This window comes from Giraffa tippelskirchi, chromosome 4 (assembly GCF_054371585.1).
Source record: "Giraffa tippelskirchi isolate mGirTip1 chromosome 4, T2T-mGirTip1v1.2.pri, whole genome shotgun sequence".
Classification (NCBI taxonomy): Eukaryota; Metazoa; Chordata; class Mammalia; order Artiodactyla; family Giraffidae; genus Giraffa; species Giraffa tippelskirchi.
The window spans coordinates 130,300,499-130,324,875 of NC_137278.1; the positions used below are offsets into that span (position 1 = coordinate 130,300,499).

The 24,377-nt window shown below is 45.3% G+C and overlaps 2 protein-coding genes across 22 annotated transcripts; one reads left to right on the forward strand and one right to left on the reverse strand.

The window, feature by feature from the left end:
* Positions 1–461: 461 nt before the first annotated feature.
* On the forward strand, positions 462–13,553 carry CSRNP2 (cysteine and serine rich nuclear protein 2). 5 transcript variants are annotated; one of them, XM_081592389.1, is made up of 6 exons: positions 520–776; positions 2,480–2,592; positions 5,763–6,000; positions 7,275–7,534; positions 10,527–10,823; positions 12,543–13,553. In XM_081592389.1, the coding sequence occupies exons 2-6, from the start codon at positions 2,512–2,514 to the stop codon at positions 13,464–13,466; spliced, it is 1,800 nt and encodes a 599-aa protein (XP_081448515.1). In that variant the 5' UTR covers positions 520–776; positions 2,480–2,511; the 3' UTR covers positions 13,467–13,553. The 5 variants fall into 5 exon arrangements, with proteins under 5 accessions (XP_081448518.1, XP_081448515.1, XP_081448517.1 ...); XM_081592392.1 differs by lacking the exons at positions 520–776; positions 2,480–2,592 and adding an exon at positions 462–496; XM_081592391.1 differs by lacking the exon at positions 2,480–2,592.
* On the reverse strand, positions 9,183–24,202 carry LETMD1 (LETM1 domain containing 1). Of its 17 annotated transcripts, XM_081592415.1 has the most exons (10): positions 24,061–24,191; positions 23,352–23,503; positions 21,622–21,737; positions 20,932–21,014; positions 19,421–19,607; positions 19,196–19,297; positions 18,943–19,095; positions 18,411–18,507; positions 11,080–11,109; positions 9,183–10,736 (listed from the first exon to the last, which is right to left on the reverse strand). In XM_081592415.1, the coding sequence occupies exons 1-9, from the start codon at positions 24,180–24,182 to the stop codon at positions 11,081–11,083; spliced, it is 1,041 nt and encodes a 346-aa protein (XP_081448541.1). In that variant the 5' UTR covers positions 24,183–24,191; the 3' UTR covers positions 9,183–10,736; position 11,080. The 17 variants fall into 17 exon arrangements, with proteins under 17 accessions (XP_081448541.1, XP_081448540.1, XP_081448546.1 ...); XM_081592414.1 differs by lacking the exons at positions 9,183–10,736; positions 11,080–11,109 and adding an exon at positions 14,944–15,899; XM_081592420.1 differs by lacking the exons at positions 9,183–10,736; positions 11,080–11,109 and adding an exon at positions 16,505–17,515 and having other exon boundaries at positions 24,168–24,202.
* Positions 24,203–24,377: the final 175 nt, after the last annotated feature.

Genomic DNA, 24,377 nt, shown 5'->3' on the forward strand with positions numbered 1-24,377 from the left:
GTTTTAAAAATGAGTTGCAAAATTGTGAAGATCAGAAATCACGTAAGAAAACTGTGTTAAGAAAACAATCCATCAATACACACTGAAGATTACTCTGCATTGCTTCTTTTTTCTTTATACCCTGGGCAGGCTGCAGCACGTCGCGCTGCTTAAGACAGATCCCCTGAGCGAGGATAAGGGGGGATTACGTTCCTTAGACCTGTAAGTGTGGGCCTGATGAAAGGAAAAGGGGAGTTTTAGACCAGAATTTGTTTAGTCATCGAAGATCTAGAGCTGAGGGTCTCCCCTCATCCACTTCAAAAGGCTGCAGCGGCGTCAAACTCGCTTTCCCAGGCTGCAGCGGAATCGCCGCCTCCAGAGTCGGCCGGCGAGTTTCGGCTCTGCGCAGGTAGCCGCCTCCAACTCCCGGCATGCCGCTGGGCGTAGGGCTAGCACGTAGACTCCATTTCCCAGCATGCCCCGGGGCACGGTTCGGACGTGCCGGCGCCTATAAGAGGTAGAGCGCTGCGGCCGGAGCCTATTGTTAGCCGGAGCCGGGGCGGTTCTGGGCGGCTGCTGCCGGGGGGCGCCCGAGTTGTCGGAGCCGCCCGCCCTCTGCCGCCTGCCGGCCGACCTGCCCACCCACCGTCCCTCCCCGCCCTGCCGCCCTGGGAACTCCCAGACCGTCTGTGCGGCCCCGGGACTCGCTCTCTCCTCCCTCCTTCCCACTTGGGCTAGGGCGGCGGCAGCGGGGGCGGGAGAGACCATCACGGGAGGAGGCAGCTGCGGCGGAGCCGGTAATGGGCCTAGTGTTGGGGGGCGGAGGGTGCCTCCTCGTCCTTTCTCGGGATCGGCCCCCGGGCGACTGTGGAGGAGTGGTCAACCCAGAGCCGCGCGGATGGAGGGGTCAGAAATGAGGGAGGCACGGACGGCAGCGGTCGGGGGGCGGGGAGCTAGAGCGCCGCCGGGAAGGGAAAGAGTCGGGAGAGGCGTGGGAGCGAGGGGCACGGAGGACGCGGGCCCGGACTGCGGGGGCAGCTTAAGGGAGACCGACTGGCGGCTTAGAAGCCGGCAGGAATTCGGATTGCGGGTTGAGTTCGGAATGGAGTGGAGATGATGTAGGACGGAGGGAAGTGAAGGAAGGGGAGGGGGAAAATAGAAGAAAATGTGGGAGGAGTGGTTGGGAATTTGTGGGTAGCAGGCAAGAAAGGATGGGAAGCTGGATAGGGTCTGCAAGACGCTTGGAATGAGCAGGAAGGTTAGCAGGAGTCAGAGTGAAAAGGTGCCCCAGCGCTGAAGGGTTCAGCGGGGGTGTCCATGAAGGGGAACTGGTGACTTGACATGTCTTTTCAACCCAGGTTCCTGAGGTCTCCCATTTTTTTGTGGCGTTGTGTGGGAAAACGAAAGCATCAGTTGCCCTAGTTGCTAGTTGGGTCTTTTTTCACAGGCCCAAACACGCAGCCTACTGCCATCCATTCCTTTTAGTGCCACGGTCTTGATTCATCCTTTTAAAGGGACTAGAGTGGCAATGTGACACATACACGGTTCTTCAGTATGAAACGTTAGAAGTTACCCCAAGAGACACAGTGTTCCCTTGTCTTAGAGTTTTCAGTTCAAGGTAAATCCATAGTTAATTCATATTTTCCTTTTCTTTTACCGACTTTACATTTTGCAAATGTCCAGAGCCAGGAGGATGTTGATGTGTGCCAGAGTTATAAATGACTGGATATCCTTGAGAGTTCATGGGTCCTGCAGCATCACGTTCCAGTTCTCCCACAAAGATCTCGTGTCCTTCATAGGATGGGGGTTTAGACATGGAAAGCCAGATTCTAACCGTGTGTCAGTGAAGGGATGAAACCAGAGAGTGAGGGTTGGAGGGGGAAAGCTTCCTTGAAATACCTAGTTCAAATAAGATGTTTTCACTTGAGCACCTTGTTCATGATCCTGGTTATCACAAGGACACATGGAGCCACAAAATCCATAGTATTTGAGGAGCAGCTCACAATATTTTGTAAAAGGAGAAACAGCACTGGTCATCTTATTAAGGTTGATCCTAATACTTAGCCTAATCTCTTCGATATACTGTGGATCTGAATTATTTTGTATACCTTTGGGAAATGTTCTACTAGCAGAAATACTTAAGAAAAGGCAGTAAGGCATGCAGCTAGAAAGTGTCAGCTGACCTTTCATTTTAATGGCACAAAAGCTTTTATAGAGGTTTGCATTATTTTCTCCAAAAGCATTTATTCTTTGAGTTGGTCATTTTGACAGTTAACTGTCAGTTGTGACCTGCATTTCCAGTCTCACCTTGATTATTTCCATATGGGTTAAGTGGCTGGAATATAAGTTAGAAGTGTTTTTCTTGAACGTAGGCATTGATCCTCTGCCAAAGAATAAATAGTTGAGAGAGGTGGGGATGACTGATTTCTAACTGTGGTTGGAAAGGAAGTTGAATTGATAAATTGAAAAGTGGAACCCATTGTTGTTATTGCTATTTCAGAGAAGGATTTCTTCAGGCCACAGTGGAAGTGGATGAGAGGTTTCTTGGTGCCCAGTGGACATCTTTATCTCACAAGTCAAGTTCACTCCAGAGAGCTGGACAAGGAAAGCTGGGTTGAAATTTTAAGTTATATTGGTTCCCAGGACAGAATTGTTGGATTTTTTTTTTCTTTTTCTTTTTTTGATAAGAATGGGTTAACGGCAGAAAAAGTGATGCTAATATCCTGGGTAGGGTGAAGAGAGCTCAGTCAGTGTGCACATTACTTACATATATAGCCATTCAGATGATTCTCAGATTTTAAGGAAAATATTTTTCCTCCTAGGTTTTGCATCTTTTTTTCTTCTTTCTCACTAGCCTCCTATCATTGCCCAGAAACCTCTTTTCCAGAAATGGGAGTGAGGAACACGTAGAAAAAAAGAGAATAGAGAAAGCAGCCAGCAATCCTAGCTGCCCAGAGTGCACAAAAAGTGACCTGAAGAGAAAAGATACCCTGGGGGCACCTTGGTTAAGACAGTGGAGGATTATATTAAAACACCATCTTGGACCAGACTCAATCGCATGCAGGGCTTAAGGAGAAACATTCAGAAGGAACCCACACTACTGGAAGCAAAGGGACACCAGAACAGAGGGCAGGAGTGCACATTTGCTTCCCTGGTGGTCCAGTGGCTAAGACTCTGCCTTCCAATGCAGGGGGCATTGGTTCAATCCCTGGTTGGGGAACTAAGATCCCACATGCCACAGGATGCCGCCAAGAAAATATAAATAAGTAAATAAGACTTGTTTAAAAACTTTATTTAAAAACAAATCTATTACTCAATGGACATGAGTTAGAGTAAACTCCGGAAGTTGGTGATGGACAGGGAGGCCTGGCATGCTGCAGTCCATGGGGTCGCAAAGAGTCGGACACGACTGACTGACTGAACTGATAAGTACCTTCAGGCTTAGGAACAAGGCACTTTCCTAGTAGCAGTATTAACTGGTTCTCAGTTAAAAGTGAAGCTGGACTTCAGCCCTTTCTAAGAAGGATTTTGAGCTCAAGTAAGCTTTTTTATGTGGTCAATAAGATTTTTGGTGGAGAGGAAATATTGAGTTCAGTGGTCAACATTGTTTTTCTTTTTTTATTCCTCCCCCATAAGTACTCCATAGCAAGGGTCTCACCTCCTTCAATAATAGAATGGGATGAGATTTGTTAGTTAATAGGCGTCTTTAAGCCCAGCTGAAATCTTAACCTTAAATAAAAGTCCATGGCTCTCTCCATTCTTACCCACGTCCTAGGAATGTGACCTCCCAAGATCACGTCCTAAGAATGTGATCTCCTAAGATCAGTAACCTGAAGAACAAAATTGATACTTTGGGCTCATTTTTAAATTTCATTACAATTTGTATCTAGTACTTAATTTTTTTTTTTTTTCTTTCTGGCCAGTTTATTTCAGGAATGTGCTGGTCTGAGACCTGTGAAGGACAGGTTTCTTAGGTGCATCTTGTGACTTGAATTTTTATGAGATCTGGCTAGGTAAATTAAGAAATACCTAAAGTACTTATTAGGTCTGGTTAACTGTGGAGCTGAACCAAGAGCAGGCAAATTGCTTCCAAAACACAGTCTAGAAAATCAGCACTGTAGCAGGCACCTCTTGACACCACAGTATATTCTGGGGAGCTGCTCTGCAGTCATGCAGCCCTGGCTTTCTGGGCAGTGTTGTTATTCCTGCTGCATAATTAGCAACTAGTGAGATCATAGTCTGGGGAGATTCTGGCATTACTGAGGCAGAGCAGGGAGCTTTCACATCATCACATGTGGCCCTGGCTCTGACAGCGTTTCTGCTGAGCAGATTCGTATCCTCGGGAACTCAAGTCCAAAGATGGAGGAGAAAGATTTGTCCCTGAGAGATGGACTATCCCAGACTCCTTGGTGTGTGGCAGCATGTTGAAAACACTGCCTGCCGTAATAACGTAACCAGAGTAAATCGTCACTTCTTTGCTATTTGTCATGCCCTTGCCAGTTTCTTTATAGAGGGCAAGGATTGTAAAGGGAAGTCTTCCTTGCAGAGAGGATGATGGTAGGTCAACCAAGCCCAGTTTTATGGAGCAGCAGGCAATTGGGAAAGAGTCTGGGTTTTGAAGCCAGTGCAGTTTCTAATCTTCAGTCCATTCCTTCCCCCATACCACCCCAACCCCCCTTCAGTCCATTCTTTAGAATCTAATTTGTCCTTTTCAGGAGCCTGGTGAGACACTTTACATTTGTGAAGATCTGGGTAAAGCATTTCCCTGTCAGTGTACTTTGAAATTGAAAGCCTACAGCGGTATTTCCCAAAGTGTGTTCGAATCCTTTGCCCTGTGAGATACTCTAGAAACAAAGGATTACAGATGCATGGAAGCCCTGCATTCTGTTTCCTCTCACCCTTCACCAGGTTCTTTAACATAATAAAAGTCTCTAAAAGGTCTTCGTAAAAGCAGTTTTCTTAAGTATTTTGACACAGCAGCCCTATTTCCATGTAAAAGCTATTGATATATTAATATCGTGTGTGTGTTGGGGGGTGGGGTGGGTGGCTGTGTGTTAGTCGCTCAGTCTTGATGGACTGTAGCTCACCAGGGGCTTCTCTGAAACTGACTGAACCTGGGCATACAAGCAAATTCTTTACTGTCTGAAATTCTTTACCTGGGGGCACCAGGGAAGCCCCCCACCCCAACCCTGTCTCCAATTTTCAGATACTATAAAAATTCAGTTGTTGCTGAGGAGGAAACTGAGGCACATTGACACCCCCGCCTCACACACACACACCCCCCAGGCCTCTATTAATTAATATCTGTGGAACTAGTTTATTTAGTGGATACACTTTGGGAAATGCCAGGCTATATGTCCAGAAAAATAATTGGATCTAGTATAGGTTGAGGCATAGCCTAATTCTCTCTTGGATCCCCAGTCCTTCCTGTGGGCCCCATGGAGAGCTCTCCTGGGCGAGCAGAAGAGCACTACTGTTATCCCAGGGCTAATGAAGCCTTGAGCCCAGCTGGCTTGGAACCAAAGGCCTTCACTCCATTGGGAAAGGTGCTGCTGTTACTCATCTCATTATTCTAAGAGTGATTGAGGCTGGAGGGGCTAGAGAGAAACAGAAGTAGGAGGGTGCTGACTGGAATAAGTAAAGATACGACCTCGTCTCGAGAGAGCAGATGTCCGTGCTAGTGAGTCAGGGGCCTACTTTCTGCACTTGGAGAGCCGTGTGTATAGACTTGGGAGCGATCTGTTTCAGGACAGGAGTGCTGATTCCTCTTCTCCCCTGGGCAGAATCCTAATGCACCTGGCTACCTGCTGGTGAGCAGGGGCTTTGGGGCCGACGTGGTGGGCTCCCGCAAGGAAACCCCTTTGAAACCAATGGATGCATTCACGGGCTCGGGTCTCAAGAGGAAGTTTGATGATGTGGATGTGGGCTCATCAGTTTCCAACTCCGATGATGAGATCTCCAGCAGTGACAGTGCCGACAGTTGTGACAGCCTCAATCCTCCTACAACTGCCAGCTTCACACGTGAGTGAGCCACTCCTCCCAGCCTGCACCCAAGTCCCCCAAGCATTGGAGCCCTTTGCAGCTCTCACGACAGCTTCTGTCCAGCTTGGGGATTTGTCCTTAGTCATAATCTCTCCCACTCTTAGCTCAATTTTGCTCTTTGGAGGACCTCATTGCTCTAATATCATAGACTTAAGTGGGATTTATTCCAGCTAATTTTACTTGGGTTGTGGTTTTTGGGTCCCCAAAATGGGTCAAATTAAACTGAAGAAGGAGGAGTCCAGTTTACCCTTTCCCACCAGAATCCCATATAGTTCCACAAAACTATAGCTCTCTAGCAAGAAGTAAATGCTTACTGGCTGGACAACTGGTGCATCTCAATGCTTCTTAATTCTTACAGCTCAGTTAGTTTCTTGGAAGGAACTTCTGATTCTACAAATCAGGGGTTATCTGTGGGCTAAATCTGGCCCACTGTCCATTTTTGTAAGTAAAGTTTTATTGGAACACAGCCACAATACCCAGTGTCTGCGGTGGCTTTCATGCTACAACAGCAGAGTTGAGTAGTTGTAACAGAGACCTTGTGGCCTGCAAAACCTAAAATATTTACTACCTGGACCTTTACAGAAGAAGTTTGCCATCTACTGCTATAGATCAGCACTGTCCAGGAAGAGTTCCCTGCTGATCTAGTGGTTAGGATTTGGCACTTTGACTGCTGTGACCCAGACTCAATCCCTGGTCAGGAAACTGACCTACAACCCATGTAGGCCAAACATACTACAACCTGTGTGGTATGGCCAAAACAAAAAAATGTGGTCCAAAAGAATTTTCTGTTATGATAGTGTTCTGTATCTGTATTGTCCAGTATGGTAGGTATTAGCCATATGTGGCTATTGAATGCTTAAAGTGTGATTAGTGTAACTGAAGACCTGAATTTTAAGTTTTTATTTCATTTTAATTAAGTTGCCACATGTGGCTAGTAGCTGCTGTATTGGACAGTGAAGTTGTGTAGATTGTTAAATCCCAAAAAGATTACCTACAGTTCTCTTCCTAACTGATCTCTAAAAATAGCTTTTGTGGTCATCTGTTTGGCAGAAGTCAGCCGGGAGGCAGTCGTATGGACCTGGTGATGGTCAAGGTCCTTTCCAACTGTGCATTTAAGGTTTGAAGATTTGAAAGGTTTCGAGGTACAAGGAGCACCTTTGGAGAAGAGTTGAGAACCTAAATGGATGAGAAAGAATGAGGTCCTCCAACAGGCTCTCTCTGGGTTAATAAAACTTTCTGTGCTCCCTTCTCAGCCACATCCATCCTGAAGCGGCAGAAGCAGCTGCGGAGGAAAAATGTGCGATTTGACCAGGTGACTGTGTACTACTTTGCTCGCCGCCAGGGTTTTACCAGCGTGCCCAGCCAGGGCGGCAGCTCGCTGGGCATGGCCCAGCGCCATAACTCTGTACGCAGCTACACACTCTGTGAGTTTGCTCAGGAGCAGGAGGTGAACCATCGGGAGATTCTTCGTGAACACCTGAAGGAGGAGAAACTCCATGCCAAGAAGATGAAGGTGCCTAAGGGGTCTGGGGTCTGGTACTTCCCCTGTGCCAAGAAAAAGCAGAAAACCATCTAGGTCTATTGTGTTTTTCTTGTTTGTTTTGGTTTGGTTTTGGGCTGTTGCCTTTGGTATGTAGAGATTCCATATTTTTCTAATGAAGAATCTCAGATTTGGAATCAAATCTCTCCCCACCAGACACTATTCTTGTCTGGTGGGGAGTCTAGCAGAGACTCCCTAGACTTCCCTACCCTTCCCCCATCTATCAGTGTTTAAAGTTTGAATGACTACCTGAAGACATTCAGGTCTGCCACCCCTGGACCCTTAGGAAGCACAGTGTCTCCATTTCTCATCAAATGATTGTCCATTGGCTTGATGCACAGAACAGGTGTTGGATCTTTTGGATCCTTTGAAAGGATGGATGCTGCCAATTCTGTACCTCCCGTTGCTTCTAGATATGATAGGTTTTCATGTATAAACAATAACATTATCAAATAGTTATTTTGATTTGTATGGTACTGGACCTGCAGTCTGATGCTGCTCTTCAAGTTTAGGAGGAGAGCAGGGCTGGAAGACCCACCTCAGATTTCTCTTTAATAGCTCCACATTTGCTCTTTGCACCACCTGGCACTCCACAGCTGTGGTTTCCACCAGTCTGCAAAATATTGCCCCCAGAGTTCCTAGTTCCGAGCTTGGAGAACACCGCTCCAGGCCTGGCCAAGTTTCTTGTGGGCTCAAAGTATGCAGACCCATGTTAAAACAGGTGGCTGCATTATTTCCAGGGTCATGGGTGAAATCCTGATGAAATACACAATGCAGGAACGTTGAAGAACCAGTGACAGAGGTTGTGTATGAACTAGATCTCAGTGCTCTGTCCCTTTGAGAGCTCTGTGTCTGTTGCCCGCAGTCCACGCCTCAAACCTTACACCTGTTTTTCTAACTACGGTGACATTTAGGCTTCCCTGTCTTCTCTCTGAGGAATTCCATCACTGACCTATCGCCTTCCTGCTGCTATAGCAACAGCTGAGCAAATAAACTTGTCATCATTTGCCACGAAGGCTTTCTTCCCTTTCCTTCTGTGTCAAGAGAACACCCTTACTTTGGACCAGTTTACTCTTTTCTTAGAAATCTTTCCTATCTTGAGCACTTTATAGAAGAGGCAGCTGTTCTCAAAAATCATACATTTTGCCTCTCCCATATGCCATCTAATATTTGTTTTCCCTTTGGACTTCCATCAAGAAAAACAAAAACACTGGTGCTTTGCATCAGTATTAGTACCTATAATTTTTGTAACATTTTTATTACTTTCTTTGGCCTTTTATCCATATGGAATTCATTATTAACAAATAGTATGAATTGGGAATCTAACTTAATTTTTTTTTTTCCCAAAAGAATAGACAGTTGTCCCAATACCATTTAATGACTAGAATCTTTCTCACTGATTTGAAGTGTTCTTCTATTAGGCTATATTCAATTCTCCTATCTATCTATATGGTTTCTTTCTACTGCATTTCTAATCTCTTTCCTTTGATAGGATATCAAGGAGGGGAGGGAGGTGCTTCAGAGGAGGCCAACCCTGGTGAAATGGGCAGGAGCAATGCTCAGGTCTGCAGGAAGGCCCCTTGTAGTTGGCCTGCCTGCAACAGAAATAATAGACGTGGGGTTCCCCAGAAGCACCACTTTATTTCTCTCATTCCTCTTCTCACCTCCCCACAAACAAACAAACAGAATAAACAGGTTTGTAGCTTATTAGCCGGGTCTGTTGCATCACATCTCTCCCAGGAGTTATTCCTTTACCAGCATTCTTACTGGCTGATGAAATGAGCCAAACCCACCAGTAGCTTGGCTTTCATCCTGCCAGTAGTTTCCAGAGCCCTGAGGATCACGAGGCCTCATTTTCTTTACCTGAACTCTCGAGTGGGTTTTCAGAACTCATTCAGCCACAAATTGTCTTCAGCCTGTCCTTCCACTCAGATCGCCCTTCCTGCCTCTTTGTCCTTCTTAGCCAGAGAACCCAGATTCCTGCCTGCAGAGTACACACGGTATTATATTTGCCACCCTACCTCACATGCAGCTTTCCTTTGAAACCAAATAAAAAGGATTAGAAGGGAGAAAGAGGGAATTCCCTGGTGGTCCACTGGTTAGGACTCAGTGCTTTCACTGCTGAGGGCCCAGGTTCAATCCCTGGTCCAGGAACTAGGATTCCTGAAGCCATGCAGCATGGCCAAAAAAAAAAAAAAATATGTATTTCTTTCAGGCCATGGGAAGTGAGGGCTTTCTTGATAGTCATTGATAACTTGCTTACTTTTTTCTCCTCCCCATAAAATGAAGCTCTTCTGTGTATGCTCAGATGATTACTCAGACTGTGAGGATTCAGGTTCATTGACAAAGACATGATAGGTGGCCTTGATGGAAGTGGTGGCTACTTCCCAGAATTGTGGTTTTGGGTCCTTCGGAGTGCAAACTAACAGGTGTTTTGCAAGGCTGTTTACGTCCAAGGAATATCCATCCATTGAAGTGCCTTCTCTTCGTCCATGTATTAGATGGCAGGTTAGCTGAAGCTAAGGGGCACAAGGCTGGAAATGGAGGGTATAACTGTGGGAAAAAATTATCTTCTGGGGGGGAAGGTGAGACAGATTTGGAGAAACTTTGAGCCAGAAAGGTGATGTCCCTTGTGTTGATGGGCTGGTGTTGGCGCTACACAGGCTTCCTGTCTTCCTGCTCTAGATTGATTGTCTCGACCGACTCTATCCAGTAGGGTAGGCACTTGCCACACTAGTGGCTATTTATACTTAATTAAAATGAGGTAAAGGTTAAAGTTCAGTTTGTCAGTTGCACTAGCTCCGTTTACTGTGCTCAGGAGCCACATGTGCGCTGGGACAGGCTGCATGGATGTCTGCATTGTGGCAGCAGGTTCACTTGGCCTGACCTGCTCTAGTTGTGCCCAGTGAGGAGGCTCCTGCTGATACCGCTCTGGCACCTGACTTTGCTTCCTGTCTCTTGGCAGCTGACCAAGAACGGGACGGTGGAGTCGGTGGAAGCCGACGGCCTGACGCTGGATGATGTTTCAGATGAAGATATTGATGTGGAAAATGTGGAGGTGGATGACTACTTCTTCCTGCAGCCTCTGCCCACCAAGCGGCGACGCGCCCTGTTGCGGGCTTCTGGGGTCCACCGCATCGATGCTGAAGAGAAGCAAGAACTTCGAGCCATCCGCCTGTCACGGGAAGAGTGTGGCTGTGACTGTCGACTGTATTGTGACCCAGAAGCATGTGCCTGCAGCCAGGCTGGGATTAAATGCCAGGTCAGTCCTCCCTGACCTGTGGTGGCATAGTGACCATAGTGTGATCACCTGACCACAGGTGACCTGTGACCCCTGGCACCCTAGAGTCAGGGGTGTTGTTTGGTGTGGGTGCCAGTGAATGTGGGGGGGGGGGTCCCTGTGCAGGGGGGAGTGCTCCTCGTTCTACAGCCCTCCTCCACCAACAAAGAAAATAAGTATGGCAGGATTCTTAGGCTGTGGAGATAGGGATGATTTATTTTTTTTCTGTGTCTCTCACCTCAGAGATGATAAGAAGCAGCTTCAGCACCTGGAGGAACAGGGTTATTAGTAAGTTTCACATTTAGTAGCTGTCCTTAAATACTGACTGATTCCTTGAGGTAAACAGAAACAAAGAACTGAGGTAGGCTTTAGATTTTATCCTACAAACACTTCCTCATAGTACCTCTAGTCCAGTTTTATAAAAATCAGAATAGTCCTCACAATCTGTAACTCGGGATCAGATTTGGGCTGAAATCCACAGCATCCTGAAAGATAGAAAGCATTGTTTCCCAGAGAGCCTCTGATCGACAGTTTGGAAGACAAACCTCAACTGCAAAATGGCAAAGAATATTTATCTGGAACCTTTATACTGAGGCTATCAGTCCTGAGTCCTTGGGGTAGAATTTATCCTAACCTTTTCTTATTTTCAGGTTGGTATCATAACTATAACAGGTCTGACCAGATAATGCTTTTCAGACTAAATGCCATAACGAATTGGTCTGTTACACACAGAGCTGAGGATAGTTCTAAGAAATGGACTGCTCCCCAAAACTGGAGAGTTCCAGAAGTTGATATCATAGGAAGACACTGTGTATTTGTACATACTTATTGTCTATTCACATTTTTAATTTTATTTTTGGTATGTGTGGGGTTTTTTCCATCTGGAGAATTCAAAGGGGAGATGAGGAGGTAGAAAGCATCTTTTCCAGATATCCCTGGTGTGTAAGTTAATTGTCTTGATGACTGCTTGCAAACCAAGCTGGCCAACCATCAGGGGAAAATGAAGCAAGGAGGAAAATCTGGCTGTTATTTTGTTTGAACTATCATTCTAGCATCTTAGCAAACAGAGGCACTTTTGCCTAGTTTCCCAAGAATGTATTGCCTTAGACTGGCTAGGTCTTCTACGTCCTTTCCCATCCCTGTTGTCAAAGAACAGGCTTGGGCCCTGGCCTTTTGTTTTCTCAATAAAGTAGGTAAGTTATGGAAGAGTCTCAGGGTCCCTGCATTTCGTTTCTCTGAGAATTGTGAGCTTTCAGAGAGTTCTCTCTGGACTTCTCTAACTGGAAGGGCTCTTTGACATGATCTTTGTCTATTTTTTGTTCAGAAGAAACAAAGCCCTAGGAGAGAGATGACTTTTCTGAGGTCACACTTACTAATTAGTGGCTGAGCTGGAATTAAAAGGCAGGTGGTGTGGTAGCTCACTGGGCAGGTTATTTACTTTTTTTTAAGGTTTTTAAACTTTTTATTTTGTATTGGGGTATAGCCAATTAGCTATGTTGTGATAGTTTCAGGTTAACAGCTAAGAAACTCAGCCATACATATACGTGTTTCCATTGTATACATGTATTCATTCTCCCCCAAGAGGTTATGTTTTGAATCAGCTGTTTCTCTTCTAAGACGACCTCAAACTCTTGACTCCCTGTGTCTGCCAGCTAACGTCTCCTATCTCATCTGGCCTCAACCACCTTGTCTTCTCCTCAGGTGGATCGCATGTCCTTTCCATGTGGCTGCTCCCGGGATGGCTGTGGCAACATGGCCGGGCGCATTGAATTCAATCCAATCCGGGTCCGGACTCATTACCTCCACACCATCATGAAGCTGGAGCTGGAGAGCAAGCGGCAGGTGAGCCGCCCGCCAGCCCCAGACGAAGAGCCCTCTCCCACCACCAGCTGCAGCCTGGCAGCTGCACCGGGCGCGGAAACACAGGACTTCCAGGAGTTCATTGCCGAGAACGAGACGGCAGTGATGCACCTGCAGAGCGCAGAGGAACTGGAGCGGCTCAAGGCGGAGGAGGACTCCAGCGGCTCCAGTGCCAGCCTGGACTCCGGCATCGAGAGCCTGGGCGTGTGTATCCTGGAGGAGCCCCTGGCTGTCCCGGAAGAGCTGTGCCCGGGCCTCACTGCCCCCATTCTCATCCAGGCTCAGCTGCCTCCGGGCTCCTCCGTGCTGTGTTTTGCCGAGAACTCGGACCACCCAACTGCCTCGGCTGTGAACAACCCATCCTACTTGAACAGTGGGCCCCTGGTCTACTACCAGGTGGAGCAGAGGCCAGTCCTGGGGGTGAAAGGAGAGCCTGGGACGGAAGAAGTCCCATCCTCCTTCCCCAAGGAGAAGGATCTGAATGTCTTCTCTCTCCCTGTTACCTCACTGGTGGCTTGTGGCCCCACAGACCCAGCTGCCCTCTGTAAATCAGAGGTTGGGAAAACATCCACTCTAGAAGCACTAGTGCCCGAAGATTGTAACCCCGAGGAGCCTGAGAGCAAAGACTTTCGCCCCTCCTGGTCCCCCTCAAACCTCCCCATGTGCACGGACAGTGAGGAGGGCTGTGCAGTGGAGAAGACCGTGCCGCAGAGTGAGGACAGGCCCCCGGAGGAGCCTGCCCTAGAGCTCCCTCTGGCAGTGTGACGCAGGGACGGAGACTGCCTCGTACCCGTTCTCTATTTATTCCCTTATTTTATCTAACACCATTTCAAAAACAAAACTGTAGAAGCAGCTGCTGCTCCTATGTTATTTTATTGGGGTCTTTGGGGAAAGGGTGGGAAAGGATTGTTTGTATATTTTTTAAAAGGCCAACAGAACCAAGGAGACCAGCCCCAGCTCGATCAGGGGACAGAGTCTTGGAGCAGAGCAGGCTGCATCCTGAGCTTTCTGGGCCTTCGGAACAAAGAACTAGGATCTCACAGGAGGAACTGGGTAATTCAAGCAGCTATTCACGTAGGGACCAGAACATGACAATTTGAACAGCATGACAAAGCCCCTTCCTCTCTCCTGAGCTCCAGGCAGGGTTAAGCTCACTTTCCTCAGCAGTTACTCTGATATCCCACTTTGGTGTATCGTAGTAATCCAGTTGGAATTGTCAGCTGGTTGAGTTTAGAGAGGAGGGGGTGAAAGTGTCTGCTTCTGTACAAAATCTCTTATATAAAAATTAAACCTGCCTTCCCTGACCCCCCTTATTTGGTAAATAAGTTAATATTTGACATTTTTGTTCTGTGACCTGTTCCCCACACTGGGGATTCCTGGTCTTAACTTGAAGTGTTTCTTTCACACGTTTTTAGGTACTAGAGTTAAACTTGTCTTTCCCTCTGCCCCCGCTTTGTCCTTTTTCCTTCTAAGGGAAAGAGCTAGATTGGCTGGGGATGTGGCATCAAGAGCCAGTCTTCCCTATGTATCTAACCGCAGCTCCGTCAGGCAGCTTTAATCTGGGGCTCACACATCTCATGGGAGGCCTATGTGGAGCATTAACCTATGTCCAAAGGAGGCAGCAGGAACAGGCTGCTGTCTGGAAAGATGACTTTCTTTGTGCTGTGCTTGCTTTTTCACCTAGGTTCTTCCCCGCCCTGTTCCCCACCCCTCCCCCCAAAAAATTAAGCTTTAAAGGAATGTAGGATCTGGCAAGTTCACCAACTAGTGTTTTTGTGTTACCTTTTTTGTTTTTTCCCTTTTTCTGGTCTACCCTCCTGGTCCCTCTTGGATATACAGGATTAGAGTTCTTATACTATATTCACATACTGATCCCAAGAACTGCAAATGCTTATTGGCTCCCTCCATCTTGATATATAAAGATTGGAAGCCAAACCAGTTCCTAAATGCTTCCTGCAGCTCCCAGGTTCTAAGAAGTCAAGTTCTAACTGTAACCTTTTGAGGTCTATAGAGTGGAACTCAGATTCTATTTGTACCTTTACTAGTGGGGGATATGGTTCCTGTTCTCTTATGTCCAGCTTATGTTCTAGGATGTGCTCCACTGAACACTGAATTCTTTTCACTAGTGAAGTTATCACTGCCTCTGTTTTAATTCATTCTTTTTTTTTTTATGGCTCTTTGCCTCTGTTTGAAGAGGGAGGCAGCAGTAGGGAGCAAAACACTAGCATCCTTCACACCATGCTTCAGTACTGGTATGGTTTATTAACCAGGAAAAAACAAAGTACAAACTTTTTTTTTTTTGGTGGAGGAGGTAACTGTTCCTACTTATCTAGCTTATAATGCCTTTTCTTGTGGGATCTTAATGGCCCCAGTATCTGAAAACAACCTTTATGTATATCACAGTAGCATTTCACCTATCAAATCTAAACTGAGCCTGAAAGGCCTTATATTCAACATGGATACATCCTTTTAACTTATTCTGCCTCTCCTGTTCTTGCTGGTTTTATATTTGAAGGTGAATAAATAAGCCATAGGCCCTGTCTCTCTCCTCCTCTAGGCTCACAAAACGGAGTAGAGAGTCCTAAGCACCTGTGAAATAGGTTCTATCCTCAACTGAGCTACACTCCGCCACCTTAGACTGGTCCCCTCAGATACAAGACTGAAGTTTAGTTGGGAATTTGACTCTGGAGATGAATCTTTCGTTTGTGTTGGAAGGGGAAGGTGAGTGCTATATCTTCCCTCCTTAGGAGGGCTCCAGCCTAAGCTAGGAAGTGGATTCACCTGTTTAATAAGACATTTGGGATCAGACCAAGAATCTCAAACTAATTAAACTCATTGCCAACTGCCAAGATAATAAATCCCTCCTTTCATTAACTATAGTTCTGACTCAACTGTCCCAACATTTTAAATGCTAAATGTTAACATTAACAATTTTGTCAAGCAAAGGGCCTTTTCTGCAACCTAGTCCATCTCGTTTCTGGTGCTACCTGAGCTGGACAGACAGAATTATAGCGCATGGTTGCTAGAAAGGCTAGGCTGCTGACCACAAAAGCAGAGCTTCAGTCCTGCTTAGACTAGGTGGGATAAAAGAAATCTAGGTAAGTCACTCATTACAACTCTTAATATTTTCCAATTTCCTTTCTCACATACTGTACACAGGTAGTATTTTCAATGTGAATCCAAAGCTTGTCTGGTTCTCTGAAAAAAAAAAAATTTTTTTTTTTTTTTTTTTGCCTTTTAGGTCCTTTACATTGTGATAATGCTGTATTTAAAGAAAATATTTAAATGTAATATTAAAGAAATATTCAAAAGTATGGTGTTTCCTTCTTGATCTTCGCAGACCACAATTCAGTTACTTGTTAGAGAAAAGATGCTTCTCTAATACTATATATAAAACCAATTAGGTCAGTTAAGGATTAATGTTAACAATAGGGATGTTTTATGGTGGAAAAATAGAACATTCTCTGGAGCATCAAGAGCTTCACTTGCATCATTTGCCCTTAGGCTCCTCTTCAGCTGAAGCAAGTCTCCATCTGCCCTGTTGGAGCTTTTCTGACTCGGTCCCTACTCTTGGGGCCCACTTTTCAATTTCATGACTTTATATATATATATATATATATATATTCCTGTTTACTGTCTTAAAATTCAGCAAGAGCATCAACTTCACATCAGTTTCTTTGTTATTTCCATCCCATCAGAAGGTTCTAATCCAACCAATTATCTCTCCATTAGTTAGGTTATGTCAGTCAGTCCTGTAAAAGGAGCATTAGTAATTGGGGGATGCGTAAGTAATTTCCATCAACTGGTTTCAGGCAGTCTTTACTTGAGTTTAAAAACAGTGCTTCATGCATTTACAATAAGTTACTACAGGTCACTGATATACACAGAGAAAAGCTGAACCCAATTTAACTATCTCAGTGTAGACCTCAGGGGCTGGGCAGTGATTAGTACCTTAACAGGACGGGTCCATGGACCAAAGAAGGCAGCCACTGTCAGTTACAGATGGATCGCTGCAACACAGTGGAGGTAGCAAAGAGTTTAAGATCCACAGGGGCTGTAGTACAGCCCAGAAATTAAGACAAGGGAAGTGAAGGCTGTAAACACTTGGGGAGAAAGTCAAGAAGCACTTGTATTTCCTTTTATCTTTTCCATTAGAATGTTCCCGTAAGTTACTCGCTTACAGAAAAAAAAAAGTGCTGAAAGGATTTGAAAAACGGGAAGTGGTTATTCCAGTCCCAGTGAGGGGAACAACAGAAGTAACAAATCCCTATTTTTGGTCATATCAAAGTGTAGAGGGGGGCATCCAAGTACATGCGTGGATGTAAAGGCTCCAGTATAAGCAGTGCTCCTCCCCTCACCAGCCAGGACATGTCTTGAACAAAAACAGCTGTGAAGATTAGAGCAGCAAGTAAGTCCTAGGCCAAGTGAGGATTCCCTCCTGGGGCAAAAGCTTGGCCTCCTAGGATCTGAACTTAAAACACCACAGTTAAGACCAGTAGAGACGCTACTGCCAGCTCCAGCGAATTCTGAGGAAGTTGGGATGACACCTCTCATGAGCCACCCCACTAAGAGGGTTTCTTTCAGTTCCAGCTCCCACGTGGGCACCACGCCGTGAAGCCCATGGCACAGGTTCCTCTATCTCCCACACTCCTAACAGTGCACACAGACTTCGCTGACAAGTGCTGTTTGGTCCCACGCTGCTGGGCTGTGACTGCAGGACGATGCCAGCCACTTCATGTCCACTCAGCGCCTTGACCCAACGTAGTTGATGGAAAGCAGGACCACATTGTGTAGCAAGAGGGACAGCTCAGTTTCTGAAAACACCATCAACACTAATGGTTTGGCCAGGGAACAGTTCGCCTTCCAGCTACCATGTTGTGCAGAATGTGATACCAGAAGCGGGAAGCCAAGTGCAGGGAGGTGTGACACTAAGAGGCCATTGTCCTCAAAGTCCCACTGCGTGGTTCCAGTCCCTGCAGGTTTGCTTTCTTTCAAATATATCTGTATTTACTTGATTCTCATGTGATGGCAGTAGAAAATTCATTAATGGTAATGGTACTTAACACCACTGTCACCCTTAGAATTTTTCTGGTAGAAGCTGGTCCTCAAGGGACATTTCTCAGCCACAGGGAGATTAGGAGGCCTACCCTGATGTTCAGAGGCTTAGAAAATAACTAGGCAAAGGTTCCAAACAGGAGACCCACAGGCCTAATACCCACCCGCGGATACTTTTCATTTAGCTAGGTGAGTGTCTTTGTTTTGAATTTGAATGCCTTTGGACTAGTACTGCTGTCCTGGAACAATTCTGCTCTGTACTCCCTCCCCAAGTCACGTGGCAACGTTTGGAGACATTTTTGGTTGTTAGCACTGGGTCAGGGGATGCTACTGGCATCTAGTGGACAGAGGCCAGGGATATCGCTGTGCTGTCCTAGAGTGCACAGCACAGCCCCCCACAACAAAGCCATCAACAGTGCCAGGGTTGAGAAACCCTGCTTCACGCTCAGACTCCCACAGTCCCCAGCCCTCCCTCTTGTCTTGCACAGTCTACTTCATTAGCTGCCTGTAGGCAAGTGACTGTGCCCTTTCAATCAGACACACAAGTTAGATAAGGGTCTCACACTATTTAATAATTAACTCCCAAATTACCTTAGAATAGAATACAAAAATGACTTGGCTTTTTGTTGCATTAACTGTAGGGATTTGTCTTACCTTTCAGGCTGCAGGAAATCTGTAGCCATTCTCCCAGCCAAGTTCGACACCTCTCTTCAGCAATATGGGTGGAATTCAGGCCACGAAGATAACAAGCCTATACCACTCAGAAGAGAAAACAACCCTTAACTATCACAGGGCGAGTATGCCAAGAAAGTGTGAACCCACAAAGAATCCCAAATCCCCTCTAAATAAGTTAAAACCTCAACCCTACAAGAAACCTTTCACCATAGCAATATGAACTCTGATGGACAAGATGAGAAGTGGAAAGGCCTATACAATAAATCAGTAGATCTAAAATGTAGCGTTCTTGATTTTTGAAGGACCAGAAGAAAAGAAACATCAACCAAAATTACTGTGGGGAGTTCCTTCCCATGAGTCAAGTTCAGTCAAGAAAAAAGATGTAGAAATGAAATGAGAGAATGAAGAGCCTGGACTCTGATGTAACAAGAGAGACAGGAGCTCCCTGGCAACTCCCAGCCCCTGAATGCCCACCAAGGACTGCAGGTTGATACTGCAATGAAGCACTTACCGACTTCACCTCCTGAGCGGTCAGCTGGCCAACCCCCAGCTTTACCAAAGCCTTGTCCAGCTGGTGGATTACAGTGGTGTGAGTCTTTAAACGGTGTCTCAATAAGACAGAAGGCAGATAAGGTGTGAGAAGCATGGCTCGGCTCAAGGCTTTCTGTGACACAACAATATAGGGGGAGAAAGTCAACTCGGTGTTACTGCAAGACCTGGAGCGAGGTGAGGCCGTGGAAGAGAGAAAGCATCAAAGTGCTCACCATCTGCAAAGCACGAAGCTGGTCCATGCCCAGAGGATGGTTAGCAAAACACTCTCTCAGAGCCAGGATATCATGTACTGCTGGATGGGTACCATGTTGCATCTTGGGAGAGGTAAGAGATAGGTAGATGTTAGGAAGGTCCTGACTAGCCCTTTTACCTAGTTTTAGTGCACATTGCATCTAATAAGATTCTTGGTTTGCAGGAAGGGTTAACTGGAGGAATACCTTGGCGCACAACTCTGTCATATGCCACTGGAGTCCTGCATCAGAAATGAGAGGGACAACTTTTTCTAAATAACAAAGGATTTCTGGGTGGGACTGCTTCCGGAGAGAATGATAGATGTCCAAGAAATCAATTTGTTGCTTTGGGGTCCAGAAATGTTGGATCAGCAGTTGCCTAGGAAACAGGTACCTGAAAAGAAAAGGAATCACAAAGTCACTTGCTGCAACTAGCATCTTTCAAAGTGAACTAAGAGCATTTAGCAGATATGAATGCTAGGAGGAAGAGATGGAAACACTTTTTCCCTACCTTACTGTTCTTTCCTGAAAATGAGTCAGATCAAGGTTTAAAGATACAATGAAGCCCAACTGCAAGCAACATTACTGAGGTTTATGTAAAAGGAAACAGTGCAAGGGACTAGCCTTGCACACAGCAATCAGACAAACGACTCCTTTTTAGCCAAACCATGTTAAGAACATTATTTTGGACAGAGCTTCAGAGCTGGACACTGTTTGTGATGCCGACAACTTCAAACTGTTCACAGTCCCTTTGTGTATACAAAATGGAATTTCTTTAATTCATTTCTCTACAAAGGTGGTGGTTTTAAAACATGGTCACAAATTCCCTGGCACTCTTCTCACTGAGAAGTGAAGTCCAGTGTCCCTGGTTTTTAAAATCCAAGTGACTGCATCAACCAAGAGAATAGAACAGAAGTCAGTCTTTGTGACTTTCAAGGATAGGTTATAAAAGGTCATGCAGATTCTTATTTGCTGAAGCAGTTATTCTCAGAGCCCTGAGCGGCCACGTCAGAAGTCCCACTACCCTGAAGCCACCACACTACAGAGGCCACAGGTAGGCACCTGAGTTGACAGTCCCAGTCTTCCAAAGCCATCTCTGCTAAAGCACCAGGCCTACGGGTGACCTTAGACTGTCCTGACTAGTCCATGCACCAGTTAGGTGTTACCGAGGGACCTCTGTCAACACCACATGGGAGAAAAAGCATTTACCCACCTGAGCCCTGCCCAAATTCCTGCCCCATAAAATCATGAAAATGCTGACTGTTTCAAGCTTTTAAGCTTTGAGGTTGCTTGTTATATAGCAATAGATAACTAGCATATCATGTAAGGTCATGGTTTAAAACTGTCATCTTTGGATATAAGGTAAAGTAGTAAAGATTGATATTATCAGAATAAGAAATGCACTTTTCTCCAGAAGGGAAAAAAAAAAACGTTCCAAGTTGCTATGCCTCTCAGGGAGTGGGTTGTGCCTCTAGGGATGATGGAAAAGATCATTATCTTATTTCACATCACACAGGAACAGCTAAGAGGCCAGGACACCTACTCCTACAGCCTTTCCAGTAACCTAGGTGGCTTTTATGAACTTTGGCCTAATGAGAAAACTGGAGCAGAAGTTTGACAACCTCTGCCTAGATTCTGAAATGGAAAGCTCTTAATTTCTAATTTTTAAAAAATCTACATATCTTCAACATGCTGGGGAGACAGAACTCTGTACTCACATTAGCAAGAAGACCAGGTAGTTGGCAAAGGGTGGAATGGAAAGAATACCTAGGAAAAGACACTTGGTGACGTCTCGACGAAACTAAGCAGAAATAAACACAGATGCAGTTTTAACCCAAGTGTTTGATACAATGGACAATCCCTCCACCCCACTATGCGGTAAACTTCTATTTTAGCCCAGATAAAGATCAAGGTTATTTCTATCTGCCTCTGGTTGGCAAGTTCCTTAAGGACAAAAGCCCTGATCTGTCTGTTCACTTTTGTATTCCAAACTCTGTCTAGTACAGGGCCTGACGTTAGACCAGATCCCTCAGTAAATTCTTCCTGATCTACAGAATAGGTCCTAGATTGTTATTCTCAGCTTCAAATCTACCATCAAGTCATCACCAAATACTACTTTCCTGCTGTCTTCTGGATCCTTCTGTGCAGATTTTTGTATGTTCAGAAACAAACTGGATTTTACTGTTCACAACTTTTATCCAGAAAGTGTGCCAAAAACTCTATGGAGCTGTGTTTGGGGTCGGGGGGCGGTGGTCACAAATGAACTGATTCTGCCAAATGATCTGATTTTCTGGCAAGGGGCAACAGCTTGGTCAGTAGTAAAGAAAATAGGAAAGAAAAAACTTGAGATCTGGGTTAACTTTAATTATCTCACCATGAACTTCTGGATAGCTGTCCTTGGTGCATACCTGTCTCAAATGCTCCATCTCCCGGTATGGAAGTTGATGAAACTTTATATTATGCTTCCACATATTTGTCTTTATTCTTCTAGCTTTTTTGGCATCAGCCCAGAACATCTGCAATCCTGCCTCATTAAAGGAGAGGACAGAGTGTGACGTTATCCCAATTTGATTACCACACACTTTTGCTCCACGTTCACCAACAAGACACACTTGTCTCTCCCTCCCCAACATTACTCTAAATCAAAGCTTTAAACTAGGTCACCTGAAACTCTTGTGAGGCTGACCTATATTTCATTTCTTATCCTTCTCCCTTCTGCCTCCTGCCAACCTCTGCTCCCTATCAACCTCTGCCCCCAGAGTATCACCTCTCTTCCTGCCAAGCTGGTGTTCTGTGATCTACCAGGGAATGGTCTCCCTCTTCTGGTTCATTACTCACTCCCTTTTTAAAATAAAAATTCAATGCTCTTTAACCTCAGTAAGTCTTGCTCAATTTATCTTGTATATTTCTCAACCAGATATTAACTTATTTCCTCTCTAGAACACTTTTATAATTACTAGAATTCAACACACTTCTAAGATTGCATTTTCTCTCCAAGATAATCCTTACACTGATCTAGGACTTTAGTTTTTAAAAATGCTTTCCTATTTATAAATGAAATGGTATAATATCTAGGTTAGCTTCAAAGTAATACAGGAGAAAGCCAATGTATAAATAAGTAAGACTGGTGGCCAGGAGTCAATAATTGTGGAAGTGAGGTTGAGAATATGAAAGTTCATTATATTACTCTACTTCTGTGTATGTTTAAAAATTTCCAGAATATAAGGCTTAAAAACAAACGACCAAAATGCTTTCACTTTTTTTTTTCATTTGACTCTAGTATAAACTGGGGAGCAAAGCAGCCACTCTTATCTCCACTGTACAGCTTTTACAAGTCCATGAAGCTAGTAGTAATTATGATAATATGCAGAGCTGACAATGTGAAAGTTAACTATAATTGGTATTACAATAGAAGTACAGAGTATAATAGTTATAGCTACACTTACTGAGTACTTATTATGAATCAGATCCTAAAGAGCTTACATGTAATAATTTATTTAATCTTCATAACCATGCAGTCAATGGGTAGGTTCATATTACTACCCTCATTTTACAGATGAGAAAACCAAAGAACAGAGAGGTTGGGTAACAAGCAACAATCACACAGCTAGTGACAAGCTGGAATTTGAACCCAGGCAGTCTGGCTCCAGAGTGGATGCTTGACATTATACCATCTCTTAGTAACTAGCAGAGTTTTGATTTTAACTGAAGCATTCAGAAACCAAGTACATATAGTGCTCTTTTCACAACATGCCACCAAGGAGAAATCTGTGACAAACATTAAACCACATTTTCTTACAAGCCAAGTGAACTGATAAATCACAGGGCAGGTCTGTGCAGCTATGGATCTCTGCCCTGTGCATGCCAAATAATTTCTACTATAGGCAGATGTGTGGTTAAGCAAAGTGCAAAAATACCTATATTCCTCCTAAGTGTTGTGAGAAATTGTTTCTCAAATTACCCTTCTAGAAACATCCTCAAGAAGCTCTAACTTATAAGAAATAGTTTAATGCTCAAGCATTTATGAAACACAAGACACACCAGCTCACACCCCCATGCAGAGCCAGAAATGATCTTACTTATTCTGACACTGCCCAAGAGCTGATCCAATGGATTTTTATTTTAGTTTTGTCTTTACCTTTCATGAAGATTGTATACAGGACATAGAAGCGGGGGAAATGACGACCCAAGAAACGATGGTATTTCCCATTAATCACTTTTGTCTTGGTCACCACATAAGAGATTAAGCTCTTCACATCTGCCTTTGGAGAAAGGTGAAGCTTTGAAGACCTACAAGGAAGATGAAAGAGACTATCTGGAAACCAGACCTGGAAGCCGCTTCTCCCCAGGGGTAAACGGGGTAAACGTAAAACACAGGCTTCAGAGAATGTATGCTAAGACCTGAAACTTCTGAAATCCAAGGACGATCTTGAGATCACGGAGAGATAAGCAATTAGACTGAGAAAAACAGATAAGGCAAATAAGAAGCCAGACAAGAATGGATGTCGGGGGAGTGGTGAGCTTGGAGAAAGCAGAAGGCCTGAGGGACAATTTGAGCAGCAGGCTAAAGCCAGAGAGGTGAGATCCAGGTAAGTAGCAGTAAAATCTTGAGCCGAAAAAGGGAGGCTCAGGACACGTGGAGAATTCAGACAACACCCGGCGCTGAGAATTGAGAGGGTCAGGAAGCCAGGTCTCTAGCAGGGATATGGGTGCGACTTCTTAGCGGAAAAATAAAAATCCAGGGGCCAGGGCGTGGAACCCTGAGAATTAAGACAGCATGCAAACAATATTGAGACACTGGTAGGGCCTGAACGTCAAAAATGTTTTTCTCTCTCCAAGTCCCTCACCGAGGGGCCCCCCAGGTCAGGCCAGAGCGAACAAACTGCAGCCTTCGGACGACATATAGTCCAGGGGGCACCTCCGAACCCCACAAAGCAGCCCGAGCCCAACACACTCTGGAGAGCGCCATCTTCGCAGCGAGGGAGGGGCAGACAGGGGAAAGTCGTCTTCAGGTCAAAGTTCCCGTACGTTACGTTCCTTCGACAACACATGCGCCTTTCCTGAGCGCTCATTGGTAACCATAGTCCGCTGGCCTCGCGCGCCCCCGCGGCGAGCAGGGGACGCGGAAGCTAAGAGCGGAAGGAGGTTTAGGATTGGATGCCTC

Excerpts from the sequence above, each read along its gene's own strand:
- CSRNP2 (XM_081592388.1), top strand. The coding sequence starts at position 5,418 with ATGGAGAGCTCTCCTGGGCGAGCAGAAGAGCACTACTGTTATCCCAGG. Across the intron at positions 6,001-7,274 it reads TACAACTGCCAGCTTCACAC|CCACATCCATCCTGAAGCGG; the intron begins GTGAGTGAGCCA and ends CTCCCTTCTCAG. Across the intron at positions 7,535-10,526 it reads TCCATGCCAAGAAGATGAAG|CTGACCAAGAACGGGACGGT; the intron begins GTGCCTAAGGGG and ends GTCTCTTGGCAG.
- LETMD1 (XM_081592411.1), bottom strand. The coding sequence starts at position 24,182 with ATGGCGCTCTCCAGAGTGTGTTGGGCTCGGGCTGCTTTGTGGGGTTCG. Across the intron at positions 23,504-24,060 it reads CTGACCTGGGGGGCCCCTCG|GTCTTCAAAGCTTCACCTTT; the intron begins GTGAGGGACTTG and ends TCTTCCTTGTAG. Across the intron at positions 18,508-18,942 it reads CCGCTCAGGAGGTGAAGTCG|GCTTGTTATCTTCGTGGCCT; the intron begins GTAAGTGCTTCA and ends TGAGTGGTATAG.